A 22,401-nucleotide genomic window follows, 5' to 3' on the forward strand; every position below is an offset into this window, starting at 1 on the left:
TCATCTTTTACACATTGACATCTCTGTTCCTCTATTTTCAGTGTTTTAGCTTTGATTTATTTTTGATTCTTTCCTATCTGAGTTATATCTGGTTGCTTTGTCCTGTGTTCTAGTCTTGGGTTATTATCGGATCTTATTGATTTTCCAACTGAAGGACTTTCTTTAATATTTTTTGTAATTTGGTTTTGTTTTTTTAAAATTCCCTAAACTTCTATACATTTGGAAATGCCCTAATATCACCATCATATTAGAGAGACAGTTTTGCTGAGTGTATAATTCTTGGCTGGCAATTTTTTTTTTTCCTTTGAGGATTTATGTATGTCATCCATTGCCTTCTTGATTGCATGGTTTCTGCTGAGTAGTCCGAGCTTAGTCTTATTGACTCTTCTTTGTAAATGACTTTTGGTTTATCCCTAACCACTCTTAAAATTCTCTCTTACCTTGGGTTTTGGCAAGTTTGATTATAAAATGTCTTGGTGACTTTCTTTTGGGATCTCCCTTATGTGGGGTTCGATGAGCTTCTTGGATAGATATCTTCTCATCTTTCACAATATCAGGGAAGTTTTTCTGCCAGCAAATCTTTAACAATTCTTTCTTTTCTGTTATCACCCCCATTTGTGGTACTTCCTCATAATAGAGTCCCACATAATTCTTATGGTTTCTTCATTTTTTAAATTCTTTTCTCTGATTTTTCCTCAAATAGGTTGGTGTCAAATACTTTATCTTCAGTTTATTAATTCTGACTTCCACTGTCTCAGTTCTACTCCTATGACTTTCTATCGAGTTGTTTAATTCTGAAATTTTATTGTTAATCTTCTGGATTTGTTTGCTGTCTCCCTATGGATTTTTGCAGCCTGTTAAATTTGTCATTGTGCTCTCCTATAATTTTCTTAAGTTCCTCTATTGCTTTGCCTGTGTGTTCCTTGGCTTGTTCTGCATTTTGCCTGATCTTCTTCATGAACTCTTGAAGAGTTCTCTATGTTAATCTTTTGTATTCTACTTCTGGTAATTCCAAGAAGTTATCTTCCTCTGGAGGATTCCTTGAATCTTTGTCTTAGGAGCTTGCTTATTAAGCCATCATGGTCTGCCTTTTTATATGATTTGATATTGAGTGTTGTTTCCAAGCCATCAACAAGTTGTTATATTTATTTTATATTGGCTTACTGTGTCCTAGCTTCTTCTTTTTTGATATGCCCAGATAGCCTGCTTGTGTGAGCTAGTTTGATTATTGGTGCCTTTGAAGCTCTAACATCCTGTCAACAGGTGGTGCCATCTTTTACTAGGTATGTGAGCCCAGGAGCTCATTTACTTTTCTTGTGTAGCTTCAGCTCAGATGTCCAGGTAGTTGATCACCAAGTGTGTGGTGCAGGCTCTCACCTACAGTCCTAGGTGGACAGGGATGATTGGTGTAGGCATAGGAATCTGGCTGCAATAATGGGTCATGTGCTGAGCAAGACAAGGGGCTGATAAGTGCCTCTGGGAAGATAGCATGTACCTATTCCCTGGAGTATGTAAGTGGGTGGGTTTTGCAGCTGGACTATGGGTAGCCAGTGCTGTTGGCTATAAGGACTGGGACGTGGCACTTTTTCTTGGACACCTGTCACTGGTGGCTAGGTGGCATGGGTGGAGCCACCAGTCATCAGGCCCCCGATGTGGATAGGTTAGGACCCTGCTTAATGGGCAAAGCAATATCAAATGTCATGAACCTACCTCTCCACCATATAGCAGATACAGTTGAAGTTAGGCTTCAGATATATACACTGTTGTACTGTGCTAATGAGGGCCTACACTGTTTAAATGGGCCCGCACAGGTCTTTGCTGGAATGAAAAGCATTCATGGATCCTACTTCCAGCTCAGGGGACGTGGCAATCTCTCAGGCCAGCTTGGGACCTGAGGCAAATCAGGGAGGGGTCATGCAAATGGGAGAGGAGTTTTTTCCAAGGGGTTGTTTTTTGATCTGTGTGGTAGGTTAGACTTATGTATTTATCTTTTGCTGATTGAATGCTGCTTTTCATTGGTTTTGGAGGCTTGAGTAGACACTTCACTGCTCAGTCTCTCCCAATGTGGAAAACATGTCTGTAGCACCACTGCTTGCCTCACCGCTCACACCAATTGATCCAGCTTACAGGGTGCTTATTACTGCCGGGTGAGATCCAGCAACTCCTCGTTGCTTCTGAACCATCTCTCTCTCCCTCTGCTACTCAGTCCAGTTCCTCAAATTTGCCTTTGATATTCAGGGCTCCTAGATTGTCGCATATAATTTATTCACTTGTTTTTTTGGGTCTTTGTTGTAAGAGGGACCACAGGAAGTGTTTGACTACTCTGCCATCTTGTCTCCGCCTCCTGATTTATTTTTCACAGTGTATGTAATGAATGATGATCATGTAGATTTTGGGGGCTCTGATGGTGCAGTGGAGCCCTGGTGGTGTAGCAGTTAAGAGGCATGGCTGCTAACCAAGAGATCGGCAGCTTGAATCCTCCAACTGCTCATTGGAAACCCCATGGGGAATTTCTACCCTCTCCTGTAGTGTCTCTTTGAGTCAGAAATGACTTGATGGCAATAAGTTTGGCTTTTTCTATTTGGTTGGTGGCACAGAGGTTAAAAGTTCAGGCTGCTAACCAAAAGGTCAACAGTTCGAATCCACCAGCTACTCCTTGGAAATCCTATGGGGCAATTCTATACTGTCCTATAGGGTCACTATCAGTAGGAATTGACCTGATGGCAATGAGATGTAGATTTTTGGAAATACAGAAAACGTGAAGGGAAAAAATCTCTTCTAATCTCATTGTCAAAAGTTGGCTGCTGCTAATATCGTTCCATTGCGTAGCTTGTGTTTTACATAGTCGTTAACATATTATATGTAAACTTATGTCTTTAGCCAAAAATACATAACCATTTTACAAAGCCTATGAATTTTCCTTTAATATGATCACTTTGTCTATTTAATATTATTTTAACTTGAGTTACTTGAGTAAAAAATCTTCCTTCTTAATGAGAGATTAAAATATTTTAAATGAATTAATCCATGAAAGGAAGCATGAATTATATACTTAAGAGTCATTTATTCATTTTTGGAAATTGGATAATGTCTTAGGTATTTTGCATGAGTTCCCTAGTGGGTTTTTCTTTAAAATTTTATTGGCAAACTAATCCTTAATATTATCACAATTATTTTGACATTTGTTACCTCATTTGCCTGATGCAAAGCCCATGTTCTTTCTGTCATTATCAGTTAGTTTCCATAATGGCAAGGACCATACTTGTCTTGATCATCATTATCTCCAGCACCTAGTTACATGCCTATAACATAAAAAAATAAAATAAAATAACATAGTAGGCAATTAATAAATTCATGTGAAATTGATGACTGTGCTTTCTTCTGTCAATATTTCCAAAGAATATAAAATGAGTCATTGAAGAATTTGGAGAATTGAAAAGGGTAAAGCAAATCTGCACCATAAGAGATCTGCAAAGGCCGACATGTTGGAAGTACAGAAAACTTTTAGAAAGGAGTCATTATTATTTCCGAAGAAATGAATAGCAAAGTCTATATTACCATAGTTACTTTAGTTATTGCCATCTTAAGGCCCAGATGCTGGAATTGTCAGTTCCCCTTTTCTCTTTGGGTTGAGTATTCAAGGCTTATATTTCTTCAAAAACGAAAAAACTTTCCAATACATCAGTGACATTCTTTCTAGAGCCCTGATGGCACAGTGGTTAAGAGCTCGGCTGCTAACCAAAAGGCCAATAGTTTGAATTGACCGGATGCTCCTTGGAAACCCTGTGGGACTAGTTCTACTCTGTCTTATAGGGTTGCTATGAGTCAAAATCAACTCTAAGGCAACGAATTTGTTTTGTTTTTTACTCTTTTGGAAGCTGCTTATGAGGCCTTCTTTGGTTCTCAGGAACTTTTTTGTGGTTTATAATATCAAATTTTAGGTGTTGAAACAGTTATAGTACTTTTGTATGTGTAGGATGTGTCCACCTAGATGTAAGCCACTTTACTTAAGTGGTAAATAATATAAAAAAAATAAGGAGGTTTTCTTTAGTTGAATCAAAAGGAAAGTATCGAATACATTAACGCGTTCTCGAGAACACGATGGTTAAGAACTTGGATTTTGAGATAAATAAGACTGGATGCTTATCCCAAATGTAGCTCTGTAATCTTAGGCATGTTATTGAACACTCTAAACCTTAGCTTCCTCAGCTATGAAACTGGGAAAACTATAATGCCTATTCCATTATGATGATGATTAAATGAAGAAAATGTGTTCCAAACTCTTGCTGGGCTGTCAGGACCATGTTTGGCACAGAATAAACACTGTAAATATTTTATACTTGTGTTCCATTAAAGAGGCTATCGACTTTTAGGTAGTATGAAAGCACCCTATTTAAATAGGAGGAAGTGGAAATCTTTAATTCTAAATATCTCAAACAATCATTATTTGCTACCCAGTTTAATAACCGTAAGCAATCCAGAAATCTTGATCTGCCTGTTCATGACTTTCTTTGCAGTCTCAGATTTCACATGTGCACAAGATGAGGAGAGTGAGCCTGAATTAATACCTGATGACTTTGAAGAAAAACCAGAAAGAGAGAAGAAACATACCAACTTCACTTTGTGCAACGTGTGTAACATTCAGCTGAATTCGGCTGCTCAAGCACAGATCCACTACAATGGCAAATCACATCAAAAGAGATTAAAACAACTCAGCAATGGGCTGCTGAAAAATGACAATGGTAAGATTTTCTAAAAAATATATTCTCAATTTTACGTCATCATCTTGTGATTTGCGTACCTGCAGATGCGAAGATAAAAAAACTGGACGACCTTATTTTTACACAAATAGCACGTGCCTTCTATGTTTGTTTGCCAATCGTGCCCTCCCCCAGTGAGGTATTTTCATAAGTATACTGTGCTGATATTTTACAGCATCACGTAAAAAAAAATTGGCACAGCAGTGCTTATGAAAATACCTCACAGGGGGAGGGCACTACTGGCAAACAACCGTAGAAGGTGCACGTTATTTTGCATAAAAATACTGTATTCTCTTTTTTAAACCATGAAAAAACATTAAATAAGAGCTTTATCAGAAAAGCACTTTAAAATAAATCACTTCTTACAGCTTTTTCTTGTTTATTGTATAGATTTGACAATATTAGCCTTGTTATAATGCATCACCAGAAAATTTGCTATAATTAGAAAATACTGGCATTAGAGTTCCTCTTTGCTTGCTTTTAATATAGTTTTTTGGAAATAGACATTCTTTCGCATTGTGTATTAAACAGTTTTGTGGTGGTGGTTGTTATTGCTGCTTTTTTGGGGAGGCTTCGACTACTTAGTAAGATTGCAATAAAAAAATAGATATTGAAAAGATCACTTTTTCAAGTAGGTGTTTTAATCAATGAACTATAGTCTATTTGTGCAGATAATTTAAATTTGCTAGTGAAAATTCATGATTTGCATAATTACTTTAGACTACTTTTTAAAAGTATATGTTGAATTTAGGAGTACAGATTTTAAAAATAGCACAAAAGTGCCTTTGGAAATAAATGGAAGGTTATTAGAAAAACCAGGGAGAGGTGAGGGAGACGAGGGTAGACTCCTGCTGCAGGGACTTGGGAGAACTTAAACTCTTCACAGCTTGAAAGAGTTACAGTATTGTATTCTGGCTGGGTGTTTCAGGTGTGATAAGTAAAATATGCTCTATCTATACTTTTATGACATTTAAAAAAGGGCCTGGATTGTGAAATTTGACTTCATGAAGATATATATATATTTATATATATATATATAAATTTTGTTTTAAGGCTACCAAGCAATGAGAAGAAAAAAAAATTTCTAAAAGGAAATTATTTCTACCTTGCTTTGAGTTTTTTTTTATAGTATGAATGAGTTGAAATATTCTAATGGACCAAAACCCAAACCTACTGCCATCAAGTCAGTTCCAACTCATAAAGGCCCTAGAGGACAGAGTAGAACTGCCGTATAAGGTTTGAAGGCTGTTATCTTTATGGAAGCAGACTGCCACATCTTTCTCCTGTGGAGTGGTTGATGGGTTCGAACAGCCAACCTATTGGTTAGCAGCCTGGAGCATTAATCACTGTATTATCAGTGCTCCTATTCTAATGGAAGGGAAGCCATATTTCTCTTCCTAGTGTATGACAGTCGGTTAATCATGAATATTATTGGACAAAAAGATGTAAAAAACAAAATTGTTACAGAAATTGAGAACTATTAAATTCTATAGGCATAAAATAAGACCTAGTAAAGCAATTGTACCTATTAAGTCGTGTTTAAGAATATTTGTTTCACAGTCCCTACTTTGAACTTCCTAAGGAAAATCGGTTATTTATCATTGACATATAGATAACATCACCTTAGTACAGCATGATTTGATTCCAAATTGTTGTTTCTTGTTTAGTTTGCATTGTTGCTGGTGGTGGTGCGAGCTTTGGTGGTTTACTTGACCTTCCTGGGTATTTGAAAATCTCTACTGGAGAAGTAATAAATAAAATTGTAGAAAGAAAGTAGAACAAAAGACAAGCTTATTTTAGAAACTCAAATCAGAGCTAGCCCAAGGTAAAATTTAGAGCGGCTGAAGACTTACAAACCACAATACCAGGAAATGAGGATTGAATGTTTAAAAATAACCACATCGGTGCACTCATTTTGTGTTAGCATTGTACTAAACTCTTTATGTACATTTTCTCATTTACTTATTTCTCACAACTAATATGCGAGAGATTGACATCTTCCTGTTATAGATGTGGAAACTGAGGATAACATAGATTGAATAACGTGTTGGAGGTCACACAACAATTAAATGACCAAAACGAAAGAAACCAAAACTGTTGCTGTCAAGTCGATTCTGACGCATAGTGACCTTATAGGACAGAGTAGAACTGCCCTGTAGGATTTCCGAGGCTGTAAATATTTATGGAAGCAGACTCCAGCAGAGCGACTGGTGTGTTTAACCCACCAACCTTTCGTTTAGCAGCTGAGTGCTTAACCACTGCGCCACGAAGGCTCCTTTTTAAAATGTTCAAGCTGGCAATCAAATCTAGGTCTTATTGATGCAAATACCTGTACTTCTAACTTCTACTGTCCTCCCAAAATAAATATTATCTGCAAACCATCCTTTTTTCAAGGAGAGAAATCCTTTTAGGAGAAAATACAAAGTAAATTCTGTTTTGTTTTGTATTTATTTAGTGTGATTTGTTCTATAATCTCCTTTAACAAGGTTTGTGCATTTCTAAATTATCAACAATACTTCGATCAATGTGGTGCTCGACAACGTATTCATCACTGGATTTTCTCTTCAGGTTATTTCTTTCCAACACTATTTTTTTTAACATTATTATGTTAGTAAATGGGTCACTGAAAACAACCATAAATTAATGGGAGCCCTTGTTTTAGGCCATATTACTTTGGCTTAGAATTAGACTTCAGAGAAAAATGGACATGGGAAAGAGAAAATCCAGGAATGGCAGGAATGGGGCCAAGTCTGGCAAACTAACTAGACATTAGAGGTGTTTCTGAAGCCAGAAGGGACAATCACACTATCCAAGAGGGTGGTGAATTTGGCCTTAATCTGAGTTGCATCTATATCCAAGAATATTTGATCTGCTGCTATCTGAAAGTTTGGCAGTTTGAACCTACCAGCCGTGCCTGGAGAAAGATGTCGCAATCTGCTTCCAGGAAGATTTACAGACTTGGAGACTCTATGGGGTTCTACTGTGTCCTATAGGGTGACTATGAGTCAGAATCGACTTGACAACAGTGGGTTTGGATTTTGGGGAATATATTCAGTGAAACTGATAGAATCAGTACAGAGTGATGATATTTGAAGTAGGACAGAAGACTGTACCGTAATTCTTGGTAGTTCATTACAAGTTTCTAGGGACCCTAGTCTGTGGGGCTAGGTGGGTTTGAGGGAGTAGTTGCCAAGAATTTAGTGTGATTCAAAATTGATTGAACTTCAGCACCAGGATCTTCTCCTAGGTAGAGAAGTATAATGTATACTGGGAAATAAGGCAGAAGTCATAAAGATTTAATCAATTCTTTAATGGTTAGGATAAAGGCTACTTTCCCATACCTGATCCCAGAGTTAGGAAAGCAAACCAAATTCATATTAAATCCTAATATTTGTTAGGGTAAGGGTTTCTTAAATACTACCAGGCACCATCAGTGAGAATTTGTAAGTTGGAATACAAATAGAAATATTTACTGCTAGAATAGTCAAATGAAAGCAGCCATTGACGTCTGTCTGCTCTTGGCCTACCTCAGATCAATATTAATATACTATGTATGAGACCAGGTAGTAGTCAGATATACAGCATCAGGACAACACAGAAGCTTGTTTGTTTGTATAATTTCATCCTTGGAAATAAAGTATGCTATCAAAATCATGTTAAATGCAGAATTTAAAAAATCCACCATTGGCTCTCAGTCCATATTTGAAAACATATTATTTGATGTTACATAAATACCTGCTTACTTTCACCCTCTTTAAGGCAGTGTTTCTCTCTTTTATATTTATTGGAATATTGGAAGCTTTAGTTTTATCTCCTTCCTGAATGACCATTTAGAATCCCCTCCTCCTCAGCATGTTTTTCTTCCCCTACTTAACTTCACCTTAGGCCACACATTACTTTGTGACCAAGAGATTCCTACAGTCATCCTTTTAGAGAATTGCAGCCTCTTCGTGACCATCAGACCAGGGCCTGACATAAAGTGGGCTGTGCTTCTGTTTAATAAAAGCTGTCCTCATGCTTTATTTCCCACAACGCTACCATATGAGGTCTGCATTTGTATCTGACTTTTATGAAGGTATGCAGCCTGGAGGTGGGCAGGGGTGGAGGTGTCTTAGGCTGGGTTCTCTAGAGGGGCAAAGCCAGTAAAGTAAATACATATAAGTATATATATATAGAGAGAGAGAGAGAGAGAAGGCCAGGAAGTCCAAATCTGTGGGTTAGGGGACAGGCTAGAGGCTTCTCCTGACTTACACGATTACGGGGCTGATGAACCCAAAATCAGCAGCAGGTCAGGTGGGTAGGCTCCTGGCTCATGTCCCAAGAACTAGAGGTGAAATGATGAAGAGTCGGGTGCCAGATTGAGAGAGAGAGAGAGAGGTTTGATAGAACATCCATATATATTGGATGCAGGCCACACCCCCAAGGAAACTCTCCTTACATCAAATCACAAAATAGAGGATAATTACATAATACTGAAAATCACAGCCTAGCCAAGTTGACACATAACATTAACCAACATTAAGCATCAGGGGGGATGGGGTCACATGGGGTGTGTTTTAAGGGTTATGTAACACTAAAGAGGAAAACACATTATCCACCTGGTGTGACTTTTGCCCAGGGAGAAAGACTGTAAGTGGTTCCACCCTTCAAAAAGAATTTACTTTGAGTCATATCACAGGTGATAACTTGGCCCCTCTGCCCTCCTGTATTCTTCAACCCCCTTTAAAAAGAAATGCTCTTTGTCATTACGCCTGCATTGTGTAATAGGGAACCCTCAGCTTTAACTGAATGTATTTCTTACTACATGTAGGTAACTTGCAAACTTGCAAGGCACCTCTCACAATTGAGTTAGTACTTTACATTAAATTGAAACGTTTTATTTCTTTTACATATCCTCCATCTTCCCACTATAAAAAATGTATCTTTTCAGGCCCTTTGGGAATAGGAAAGGAGCCCAATTCTGAACGTTATATACCTATTAATGTTTATTTCTTTACCCACACAAAGACCCAGCTAGAAACAGGGATTCCAGCTAGTAAATTCTTAGTTGAGAGCCTGTAAATTCTTAGTCGAGAGTATCATCATCTTTAGTTTATTTTGAGAAAAGAAAGGGAGTTGTTTTATACCTCCCCTTGTTTCTTGTCCTCACTTGCAAAATGGATTACTGCTGACTTTTTCCATCTTCGTAAAGTTTTCACCTCAATTTAAATTTCAAATGGGAAACATAGTGATGTCAAGAAAGGATTATGACAATAGAGATTATTGCAAATTCATCCTACTTTATATATTTTATCAGCAACACACTTAATCTCTCTGGTAAACTTACATCCCACTGCCAACAAAATTATGCCATACACTTGACTATTTTCTTATGTTATTGACTTTTTGTTATTTTGGAGGCATTCACATTATTACATCAAAGCTGATGTTTCCCTGAAATTTTCTTCATCAAATCTAACTACTGAAAATATTTTACGCCAAATATGTAAAACCCAGTGCAGTCAGGTTGATTCCGACTCATAGCGACCCTATGATGATGGCCAAATATACATATAAAAGAAAAATTTTTTTTTAATACAGCATTTGTAATTTATTACTGTGTATTCTCTATTATCCCAAAAAATACATTGTTTTTCTTTATGCCGGCACACTTTTCAGAGAGGAAGTGAGATACACAAATTGCAGAAGGGAATTCTATGGACAAAAGTCACTTAAATGTGTAGACCTTATCATGTTCCAGAGATTACATGCCTCACCCTCTTGTGAAAAATGCATCTGAGATATTATTATACAGACAACATGATTTTCCAAGTTTCTCTTTGGAAAAGGTCTCTGGCTTTATATTTAGAGTGGCTTTATATTATGATGTTTTTAATTAATGATTATTTTTCTGATGATAAAATTAACATGGTTTCATTTGGACTATACACAAATAAACAAAAATAAAATGAAACTTCCAAGAATACTACAAAGTAATTACTGCTAAAATTTTTGCCCTGATTACATAAGTATGCAAAAAATATCAATATTATTATTTGTTATAACTTTACAATGTTGCATATCATCAGATATATTTTAAAGTACCCTAGGGAATTTTTTTTTTTTAAGGGAATTAAAAATAGTGTTGAGATTTCTGGCCAACTGTTGAGATTTGCTCATTTTTGTCATTTTGTTCTCCAACTGTATAATAAATTCTTCTTAACATTATAATAAAGCATAAAATGAAGTATTAAAATGAAGTATGATATGGAGCTTTATCTAAAAACAAAAATGTAAAGGTTAAAATAAAAACGGTTCTTTGTTTCATAAGAAAATTTTGAAATACATATTGCAATGAGCACAACTCTCAGAATATTTAAAGGTTCAATTACCAACTAATTGTGTTTGTGTGCTCACTATGTCTAAGCTATTTTAATGCTTGTTGAATGGTTGATTAACAAATTAACCTATTGAGTCAGCTTTGTTTTATTCACTATCTTTGTCATATTTGAGTTATTTTATTAACCGTGGTTTTCTATTTTTATTGGACTGAAATTGCTGTCAAATAATTCAGTTTTATCTAACAGTACTGTGGAGTTTTTGGTGTCCATTGTTTTGTAGCACAGAAATCTAGAGTATTGTCACCCTCATCTGTATCCTCTTTGGGTTAAATTTTCTCCCATTTAACTGAAAAGCTAAATAAAATTTTAGTCTCTGTCACTAATCTATTCCTTTTCTCTCTCTATTGATTGTCCAAAATGAGATTTAAAGTGTCAGTAGATTTTCAATTTACAAGGTGTTCCTTCTCTTGCAACATCGGTTGTTAAGGAGAGCAAAATAGCTTTGAATTTTCTGGTACTTCAGGCCTTGATCTTGTATATAAATTCCTGACAGTTCTCTCTTATGTTCATCTGCACCCTTTGATCTCCAGAGAGTATCTGTACTTTTTTAGAATGACAATAGAATAATCAGAACTTGCCGTTGTATTTGTAGATTTACAGGGATCCCTTTTGGGGCAATTCTATTTAATAATATAACTGCTTTCTTAATAATACCTTATCTGTATTAATATATGGTGTATTGTAATAGACCATAAGGAATATTGTTTTGCTCATACTGCTCTCTTAACCACCACATCCTTTAGAAGGTTTAGCCAAGGAAAGGGAATAAAACAATGCAGTTATTAAAATGCCTAAAATTATGTGTCCTGGTGAAAACACTAGTTTGACATTCTGTTAGAAATTAAAACAAAAATTTTAATGAAGGAATAATTTCATTTGGGGAAAGGGATAAATATGCAGTATTCAAACAGGCTGCAGCTTGTGTTCTCCTTGTAGGGGAAACAGCAGGGTATTTAACAGGCAGTGTAAACACAGGCAAATGGTTTCATGTGAAAGAGGTTGCAGGGGAAGGAAGGGTGGTCAGACTAAAAAAAATTCTTAACATCAATTTCTAGTCTAATGCAAAGCTCCTGATACAATTTGACTAAGGCAAAGTATTAACGTATAAACGTTCTTATGTAGGAGTTTAGTGATGGATTGCAGGCTGAGTCAAACCTAGTTGGAGTCCGTGAAACGTAAAGTAGGTCATTAGTTTGAAAAGAGTGAAGATTAAATCAGCTCTAAATTCGAAGCCTTTTGAAATGTAAACACTGCCCATCCAGCCAAGAAGGAGTGAGTTAGGGCTCACACATTCACAGAGTGAATTCCCTGAAAGCGGTTAAAGTAGCAAGTTTATTTACATGAGTTAAAGCCCGAATCTCTGCACTCTTTGTGTTACAGTCAAGACTTTTGTAACTGTAATCTGCCTCCTTATTCTAACAAATGTAATCTCTATCTAGTTACCAATTTACAAAGCACTAGAAATACAGTGGAAAAATCCCAGTAAGTGAAAATTAATTTGGGAGGCAGGATATGGAACTAAGACTTGATATATACCTGTCTTGGCTATGCAGTTATTTATAAGTTCTAACTTCATTTAACATTATCATTCCTATTTCCTACCCTCCTGTTGAACAAGGCACTTTCTCTGGGGTTGGCTGAGTAAACATTCTTAGCAGGCACTGGACAAATCTTTAGATTAGAAATTCTGGCTCCTGCCTTTCTTTGTTTTTCAAGCAGTAAAATTTTGACAAAAAGCTGAATGGTTTCTTTAAAAAAAAAAAAAAAAAAAGAGTAGAAATGAAGTCTTAGTTTAATTCAGAATGGAGTTTTTAATTTAGGTCTGAAGTCACCCAGTTCAGATATGTCAGCACTTCACATTTAAAAATTCACATCCATGTATGTAATAAGACTTTTTTTTTTCTTCTTTGGCTGCATCAAATTTCAATTCTATCATTGAAAGATAAAAATATGGAAGAAAGTAACAAATGCTAATTTCACTGTGTTCAAATTTTGCGTAGGATTCAGGCTTCGGTTACTGATTTTTTTCTCCCTGTAGTCCTAGCCACTTGCTTCTTGCTTCACCTGGACAAGGTGACTTCTATTTAAGGCCACGATTTTTTTTTTTTTTTTTCTGCAACAGACAAATCTCTTTATTTCATCTTGCTGGTAAGAAACCTCTAGGATAGTGGTTAGGTTTTACAATCTGAGGGTGGTAGTCCATCCCAACCCCTGTCTGGGGGTGATAGCCTATCCCTACCACATCCCTACTTTAAAAGTGAGGTTCATTGTTTGATGAGTATTGTGATGGATTTAATGATGCTGGTTTGCAGTTAGAAGCTAAGACCCAACTTCTACAGAACCCCCAGTAGGCTACAGTACCCAAGAAGTTTACTCTAGTTCTTTATGTCCATGTTTATCCATGTAAAATTAGATGAAATGAACATTTCAAGAAGGCTTAAGATAACAAGAACTGATTAAATGCATGACGTGTAGCTTTGGGGTGGAGTTTATTTGGGATGGAAGAGAGTTCTATTTGAGAGTCTCTGTATGTGTGTGTATATGTTGAGTGTTCGTACCGGGAAGTTTGGGGGAGGTTTAACAAATCCTGGCAATTGGGAGCTTCTAGTATTGGTAAAATGAACCGAAAGTGTAGAATAATTTTGTGTGTATGTCTGGACTTCAGATCTATTTAGCACACATAGAACTATCTCTTTCTTCCTCACCTTTTGCCTCCTTCAGTCACTAACCACTTGCAACAACATCTTCCAGTCTTCATGTTTCTCTACCCCCCAGTCTTCAGAGAACAATCATCAATTTTTCTAGGTTCAAAATAAGTTAACTTTAATTTGTTTTGTTCTGTTACCTTTCTATTTCCCCTAAAAGCAAGTTTCCCAAGGTTACAGAGCTAACAAGTTAAAAAAAAAAAAAAGTGGGATTCTGTTTGATGCAAATTTCCATTTCCTGACTTATGCCTTGAACAAGTTATTTTGCTTTTGAAAACCAACCCAATTTAGCTTCCCAGGTTCCAGAGCTCCAAATCAGCCATGACATTCTTCCTCTGAGCCATCACCTTTTTGTGTATATTTCTCAAAACCACTAAAAAATAATATACACATGCAGGTGTGTTTTTGAGACAGTACCACAGATTCATTAAATGGATTTTTAAAATATTAATTTTGTCTGTAAGAGATCAGAAAATACTTTTCCAGAAAATGACAATCCAGATACATGTATTTCATCTTCTACCAAAATCACAATGATGTAACATAGGAAATTTAAAAATAAAATAAATTTATAGGTATCACTGCACACTTTGGGAGTGTAAAATAGTGAGAAATTTCTGGAAGATAAAAAAGAAATGGGATGAAAATAAGGTGAAATGCTGAATCTAAACAGAAATACAGAAAATCACAGAGGTTAAGTAAGAAGGTCCTATAAACTGAGATTTACCTAACAAAATTTCAAAAATATTTCTAAGGTTGGTCTAAAAAAAAAACTCATTGCCGTGGAGTCGATTCCTACTTATAGCAACCCTATAGGACAGAGTAGAACTGCCCCATAGAGTTCCCAAGGAACACCTAATGGATTCCAGCTGCAGACCTTTTGGTTAGCAGCCGTAACACTTAACCACTACGCTATCAGGGTTTCCAGATTAGTCTAAAGTACTATTAAAAGTGAGGTTCATTTTTTTGTTGAGTGTTTTGATGGGTTTAATGATGCCGGATTGCAGTTAGAAGCTAAGACCGTTGGGTCTTAGCTTCTAACTGCAATCCGGCATCATTAAACCCATCAAAACACTCAACAAAATACTGGAAAAATGAAAAGCCAGTGAATCTGGGGACTATAGAAAGTGAATGTCCTGATGGGGTCAAGGATAAAAAAAAAGAGATATCTAATATGAATTTTTAGTTGTTAGGTTTGCATCATGGATTGAGTTGTGTCCTCCTAAATTATGTGTCAACTTGGCTAGGCCATGATTCCCAGTATTGTGTGATTGTCCACCATTTTGTCAGCTGATATGATTTTCCTCTATTTTGTAAACCCTGCCTCTATGATGTTAATGAGGCAGGATGGGAGGTAGTTGTGTTGATGAGGCAAGGCTCAATCTATAAGACTGGGTTGTGTCTTAAGTCAATTTCTTTTGAGATGTAAAAGACAGAAGCGAGCAGAGAGACAGGGGGACCTCATACTACCAAGAAACAACAGCCAGGAGATTGGCACAATGGTTAAGTGCTCAGCTGCTAGACCAAAGGTTCTAATCCACCAGCATCTCTGAAACTGAAAAGACCAGGCAATCTGCTCCCATAAAGATTTACAGCCTAGGAAACTGTCTTTATTAACTTAATATAAAATTCCACCACTAAATCTTATATGCTATTACATTAATGTCTTTGAGGTTCAATTACAATCAAGTTTTATAAACCAAATGATTTTTTTAGCTTAACTGAAAAATGAATGCTCTTTTGTCATTTCTTATGGGGGAATTGTATTATTAGGAGTCCAACAGTTGAAAAATTTTCAAATTTAAAGCAGAATAAAGTCATCTGAAATATTCTGAGTTATTTACTGTGTGAGCAGTATCAGAGATTTGTCATATGTGGTTTTGGGAAGTGTTAAAAATTAAAAATGGAGAGTAGATATAGGGGAAAACTGGAAGTGAGATATAAAGCTCAGAGAGGCAAGATATATTAGAGAGGTTCACAGGAACATCTGAAAAGAACCGAAGGGGCTTTTTGGCTCATACTTCATTTAGTGGACTCCAGAATAATTCTACTATGTCGACGACTTTGTGCAAAGTAAAGAGATCAGGCAGAGAGTTTATTTAGCACTCCAGGGCATTCTTCTGTTCCCTTCTGGTGGAGAGAAGACTCAGATATTCCTATATTCCCCCACACAGTGAAGCCCTGTGTAGCTGAGTGGGGAAACCTTGGGCCTGCTGTGGGGCCTGGTAAGGTGAAGGTCAAATAACCCCACACCCTAGACCTGGGCTGGGTTCAGTAATACAGCAGAGATTCAGAGTGATTTGCAGCATCGATATGAATAAATAAAAGGCCAGGTTGGCCAGGCAAATATCCTGGTTTCTGGTCAAGCTCTAAATGAAAAGATGCATATACTTCAGGAGTACAGTTCACCAACAGGCACTGCAGAATACCCTTGGATGGGCACACAACCAACCTACCTCAGTACACATCGGCTGGCATATCCCCAAGGAACATTACAAAGCCTGCTCACAGTTTGCTCACATAAAACTGACTTGCTGCGTATATAAGAAACCTTCTTGGACAGGAGCAGAGGGAAACAGGAAATAAGCTGAAAGACTATGAGTTAAGACTAACAGTAATTGTGTTATCCAAATGAGACCATTTGAATCAGCAAAGATGATTGTTTTTGTTGCAATTGAGTTGGCTTTGACTCATGGTGACCTTATGTATAACAGAACAAGACAGTGCCACTTCCTATGCCATCTTTATGATCATTGGTAGGTGTGAGTCCATTGTAGCTACTATTGTATCAATACATCTCATTGAGGGTTTCCCTCATTTTCACTGATTCTCCTCTAATTTACTGATCATGATGGCTCTTTGTAGCAGTTGATCTTTCCTGATGACGTGTCTAAAATTACCAAGACGAAGTCTCATCATCCTTACTTCTAAGGAACAGTATGGTTGTATTTCTCCTAAGACTGATCTGTTGGAGACGGGAAATACTAAGCATTTGACTGAAAGAATCACCCATAGAGATTGTTGAAATTACTGTATGGACAAAATTGAGTTTCTTTCTAGCTCATGTGGTTAAAGAGCTCTTGAGAAAAAAATAGGAAGTAAGAAAGCTACATCTATTTGTACATCTAAGTTCAGTGTGAATAAACTTTTAACATTAATATACATATAGTACATCAATTGTTAAAATTTTAACCCATAGTCTTTCTTGCATGTATTTAGGAACGTAATACTTTGGCTCCCGCCTGATATTAAACATTTTCCTCCACTCTCCCTCTGGCTCATTATAGAGAAGTCTTATTTAGCAGCCAACGTAATTCTACCACTGTCAGTCAGCTTGCCCACATGTGTCTGTAAAACGTTCCTGCCATACCCCATTGCACTCCAAAGGTGCCCCAGCCCAAACAGGCTGCCAGTCATGCCAGTGATGTGTGATATCCTCTTCAGAATTGTCCTTGGCATAAAGGAAGACAGATACACAGGTTGAGACATCATGTTTGTGTTGAACGTATCGTATGAGGGAGTCACAGTTAGATTTTTTTTTTTTTTTAATTTGCAGCTCTTCTCTGTAGATGGAAATCCATGTGGCCTGGGGCTCAGGACAATCTGAGAATCACCCCTTCCCTTCAGAACTCTCAGATGGTTTGACTCCCTAGTTCTTTAGGAGATAAGCTTTCCCAGGAGGCTCCTTGTTCACTCAAATAGTCTCCTGAGTGACGCAACCGATACGCACTTTACACATGATCAGATAGGTCTCCCATATAAACATATTTCAGATTAATCTCCAACCTCCACTTGTTATATTTATTTCAGTTTTACTCTGGATGCTTCTCTTAAAGTATCACATGTACTTTTTAAGCTCATATAAGAGCTTACAGCAAGCTAGATAAGTCATGTCTTAACAGCTGTCCTTATTCTTCTGTAATTTTTAATGTGTTGATGGACTAATTGGCCTGAAAGAAGAAATTAAAAATATTTATCTTCTACTTAATATTCAGTGCAATGCGTATGTCTTCTACGTAAAGAATTCTTATTCAGAACCTGGAGGAGAAGAAAAGTAGACAAGAATTACTAGAGTTAATTATTGCCTACCTTCTTATTTCTGGGGATGTTATTCCAAGCATCTAACCCTTGATTTCTTTAAGGAAAAGTTACTATGAATGCAACTCTTTTCTACTAAGGGATGTTTAGGTAGATATAACAATAAAATTTGTACGTGTACATGTATGTGTGTAATACACACGTATAATTTAGGAGCCATCTGGAAGTTACAGCCTAGCTTTGTGGTATGTATAATGCCCTATTTAAACATGGAGAAAAAAAAATGGAAATATGAAATCTACCTAAGCTAAGACTTCTGACCTCCAGAACTGTAAGATAATAAATGTGTGTTGTTTTTGGTTGTTAAATTTGTGATAATTTGTTACAACAGCTGTAAGAAACTTATACAGAAGTCATATATAATAGAATCTGCCTAAACTAAGACTTCTTTTTCTGTTGCTAATTTCTTCCTGATTACTTCTAATTATGTGTGGCATCATTTTATTTGCCTTGCTAATTTAATAAGGTTCTTAAAAGACATAAATGAGGTAATATAGGTAGAAGTATTTCAACAGTCTCTTTTTGTTACAGAGATGTGAATTCTTTTGTTGTACTTTACATGAAGGTTTACAGAGCAAATGAGTTCTCATTAAACAATATACATATTGTTTTGTAACATTGGTTGCCAGCCTCATGACATATCAACAGTCTTTTCTTCTTAATCTTGAGTTCCTCATTACCAGCTTTCCTGTCCCTTGCTATCCTTTCATTCTTGCCCCAGAGCTGGCGTGCCCATTTAGCATTGTTTTGTTGACTGAAGGGTAAACCTCAGTAGTGACTTCAGTACTGAGTTAAAACGGTGATCACTGACCTGTTTAACAAATACCATCCTGGAAATAATTTTAACATTAAATAAGGTAGTTTGTGTAATATATTTAGTGCGAGCATATAATTAACCTTCAATAAAATGAGTGTCAGCTATAATTATGGTTAATACTTGCTATTATCAGCTTGAAGAAAAATCATGGTTGGGAAACTAACATAGGTAGACATAAACTTTCAGGACTGTCTTAGTCATCTAGTGCTGCTATAACAGAAATACTACAAGTAGATGGCTTTAACAAAGAGAAATTTATTTCATCACAGTAAAGTAGGCGAGAAATAGGCTAAAAAAAAAAAAAAAAAAGTTGCTGTCGAGTCGATTCTGGCTCATAGTGACCCTAGAAGACAGAGTAGAACTGCCCCATAGGGTTTCCAAGGAGCACCTGGTAGATTTGAACTGCTGAATTTTTAGTTAGCTGCCGTAGCTCTTAACCACTATACCACCAGGGTTTCCAGAAGTAGGCTAGAAGTCTAAATTCAGGGTGTCAGCTCCAGGCAAAGACTTTCTGTCTCTGTGGGCTCTGGAGGAAGGTCCTTCTCATTAATCTTCCCCTGGACTAGGAATTTCTCCACACAGGAACACTGGGTCCGAAGGATGTACTCTGTTCCCAGCACTCCCTTCTTGGTGGTATGAGGTCGCCCCCACCCCACCCTTCTGCTCACTTCCCTTTCCTTTTATCTCCTGTAAGAGAAAAGGTGGTGCAGGCCACACCTCAGGGAAATTCCCTTTACATTGGATCAGGGAGGTGATCTTAGTAAGGGTGTTACAATCCCACCTTAATCATCTAATCTTGCCTCATTAACCACAGGCAGAGATTAGGATTTACAACACATAGGAAAATTACAATCACAAAATGGAGGACAGCCACACAATACTGAGAATCATGGCCTAACCAAGTTGACACACATTTTTGGGGTACACAATTCTATCCATGACAAGGACTCATACAGTCTTTAGAGAAATAGTTTAGGGCACCTTTTCCTCTGACGTATGTACAAATCACCCAGAGATCTGTTGAAATGCAGGTTCTGACTCAGCAGTTCTGGGGCAGGGCCTGCGATTCTTCATTTCTAGCCAGCACCCAAGTGATGCCAGTGCTGCTGATCCTGGGACCACACTTCAAGTGGCAAGGATTTGACCCATGGCCCCTTTTACTTTCGCTTGGCGGTTCTTTGCAACCCCAAAGCAATCTGGAGGAGAAGTTACGGTATTTATAGAAAAGTCAAGGGATGGAAGGTAGGAAGCAGGTTGGACTCTGGAACTCTCATGACCAGCTTCTTTGAGTTGTATGTAGTTTGTGTCTGTTTTCCTTTAGGAAGCAATTAACACCTCTCAGAAGAGTATAGAAAGTAGCCATGAATTTCTAAAGTTTTATGGTCATTTCTCAGTAGTAGTTTTATAACTTCAGAGGGAGACAGATAGTACAGCTGGACTAAATAAAAGGTGTGACAGATCCATGAGGCAAGCCGTGTAGAACCACCACCATTTAGAACTTACTTTGCAAAACCTTCTAGAAGAGCTCGTGCTCCTGCTTTTCTTAGTAAACCACTCACATTTAATTTTCAAAAGCAGTTTCACTTTCGAAGCTGAATTTAATTTTGTTTATTCATATACACATATTCTTAGGGTTTAGCCACATGCATGCCACCAAGGAGGGCTTTTATATAAATCATGTTTAAGTTGTGGTTGGCCTATTTTTCTGCAGTTTTACAGGTTTCCCCAAAAACGATTAAAAATATTGTCTATAATAGAGGAAGCTGAGTGGTGTTGAGTAAGAAGCCCTGTCCTTTAGTCAATAGTGTTAAGTGTTTAAGTGGTGGTCTCACAGACTGGAAATATCACAACTTATTTGACTCGACGGCACCGTGTTTGTTTTTTTGGTTTATTTTAGTGGAGTCTACTTAAGTATAAGATTTTTTTTTTTTACTGCTTCTGGACTATAACTCTTTTAGGCCAGATAATTTTGTGCTTAATTGGATTTGTACGCCCCCCTATGCCTGGCTGAAGACATTTATGAAGCATAAATTTTAATTCAGTTGAGTTCCCTCAAATGGTATGGTTTTACATTCAAGTTGTTACACAATTGAAATTCTGTTCCCGGAGCTCCTGGTCTAAAGTGGTATCAAATACAGAGAATAAACCATGATCAAAGTACATTTTTAAAATAAGTAGTTAAAAAGCAATTGTCACAGAAACGACATATTTATTCAGTGTCAGTTTTACTATTTAACACTTAAAAACCAAAAAAAAACCCATTGCCATCAAATCAACTTCAACTCATAGTGACTCTCTAGGACTGAGTAGAACTGCCTAATACCAAGGAGCGCGTGGTAGATTTGAACTGCCAGCCTTTTGGTTAGCAGCCATAGCTTTTAACCACTATGCCCCCAGGGTTTCCTTAACACTTAGAAGGGTACTTTTATTTTTTCTCCCAGTTGCTTTTTCCGCCATAAGTGAATGCTCTTAGTTTTCAATGTAATATTATACCTCCCCCTGCCAAAAAAAGAAAAACATCCTGGAGAAAATTCCATCTAAGACTCTTATTCAAAGCATTTGAATACACTGTTAATAGTTTGCTATTTTCTATTGTAAATATTAATTTGCTCTCAATAACAACCTTCTTTTACAGAGTCTTATTGCCGTTGATCTAATCTTATCTTAAAAGGGAAATGTTAAAAAATATGTCATTTGAAAATAAAGTTAATTTTATTTCATGAGCTATCCTAACAGTGAGACTGTGGCATTTTAAACAATAATCATTTGTATGTGTTTAAAGACTTGACAGGAAACATGAATTCCAATAAAATTGTGTTAACCAGGAAGGCAAGAGTTTTAAAGATGTTTTATTTTTAGATAAACACAAGCATACACACACAGTCTATACCCAGACCCAAAATCTTAATTTGATGTGTAGTGGACATCTTATGTAGTAGGCCTTAATATTATTTTTGGTATATTTGTTATTGTTCTTACTAGCATGGTGCTGTATCTTCAGACTTTTTAGTGTGAATGCCTAAAAAATAAAACTAGCTTAACTTTAAAAGGGAGTTTATTGGCCCATTTAATGGAAAGTTGGGGTGAGGGTGGGATATACTGGACCTTAAGCACAGCCATATTTAAGGGCATGGTCTCTGTCATCAAAAAAATACTTTTTCCACTATTTATTATGATATTGCATGGAAACCCTGGTGGCGTAGTGGTTAAGTGCTACGGCTGCTAACCAAGAGGTCAGCAGTTCAAATCTGCCTGGTGCTCCTTGGAAACTCTATGGGGCAGTTCTACTCTGTCCTATAAGGTTGCCGTGAGTCAGAATCGACTTGACGGCAGTGGGTTTTTTTTTTTTTTTTTTAATGACATTGCACACATTACTTAAAGCCCTTGTGACCAGTGTCCTTGCTTCCATTATGTATATAATATTACCTTCTTCAGAGTGTTGTTGTATTAATACATATGAGATGTTTAGAATGATACCTGTCACATTGTAAACACACAGCATTACTATAAATACTGTTTTTAAATCCCCACTCCTCAGATCAGCTTTCTTCTGTGTTGCACCCTCTTTGCCAAAAGCTCCAGGATTCCATTTGCCCAAATCCAAGGTCAGCAAAAGAAAATATCTCTTTCCTAGTTATTAT

General features: G+C 36.9%; 1 protein-coding gene across 3 annotated transcripts in view; it reads left to right on the plus strand.

Annotated features, from left to right (window-relative positions):
• Window positions 1-22,401, plus strand: part of ZNF385D (zinc finger protein 385D) — a 999,751-nt gene that overhangs the window by 224,376 nt on the left and 752,974 nt on the right. For all 3 annotated transcript variants that reach the window (XM_049870885.1, XM_049870886.1, XM_049870887.1), the window contains one exon: window positions 4,518-4,742. In XM_049870885.1, the coding sequence (XP_049726842.1) occupies window positions 4,518-4,742 (225 nt within the window). The remainder of the gene's footprint in view (window positions 1-4,517; window positions 4,743-22,401) is intronic.

The sequence above is a fragment of the Elephas maximus genome, chromosome 27 (genome assembly GCF_024166365.1).
Source record: "Elephas maximus indicus isolate mEleMax1 chromosome 27, mEleMax1 primary haplotype, whole genome shotgun sequence".
Classification (NCBI taxonomy): Eukaryota; Metazoa; Chordata; class Mammalia; order Proboscidea; family Elephantidae; genus Elephas; species Elephas maximus.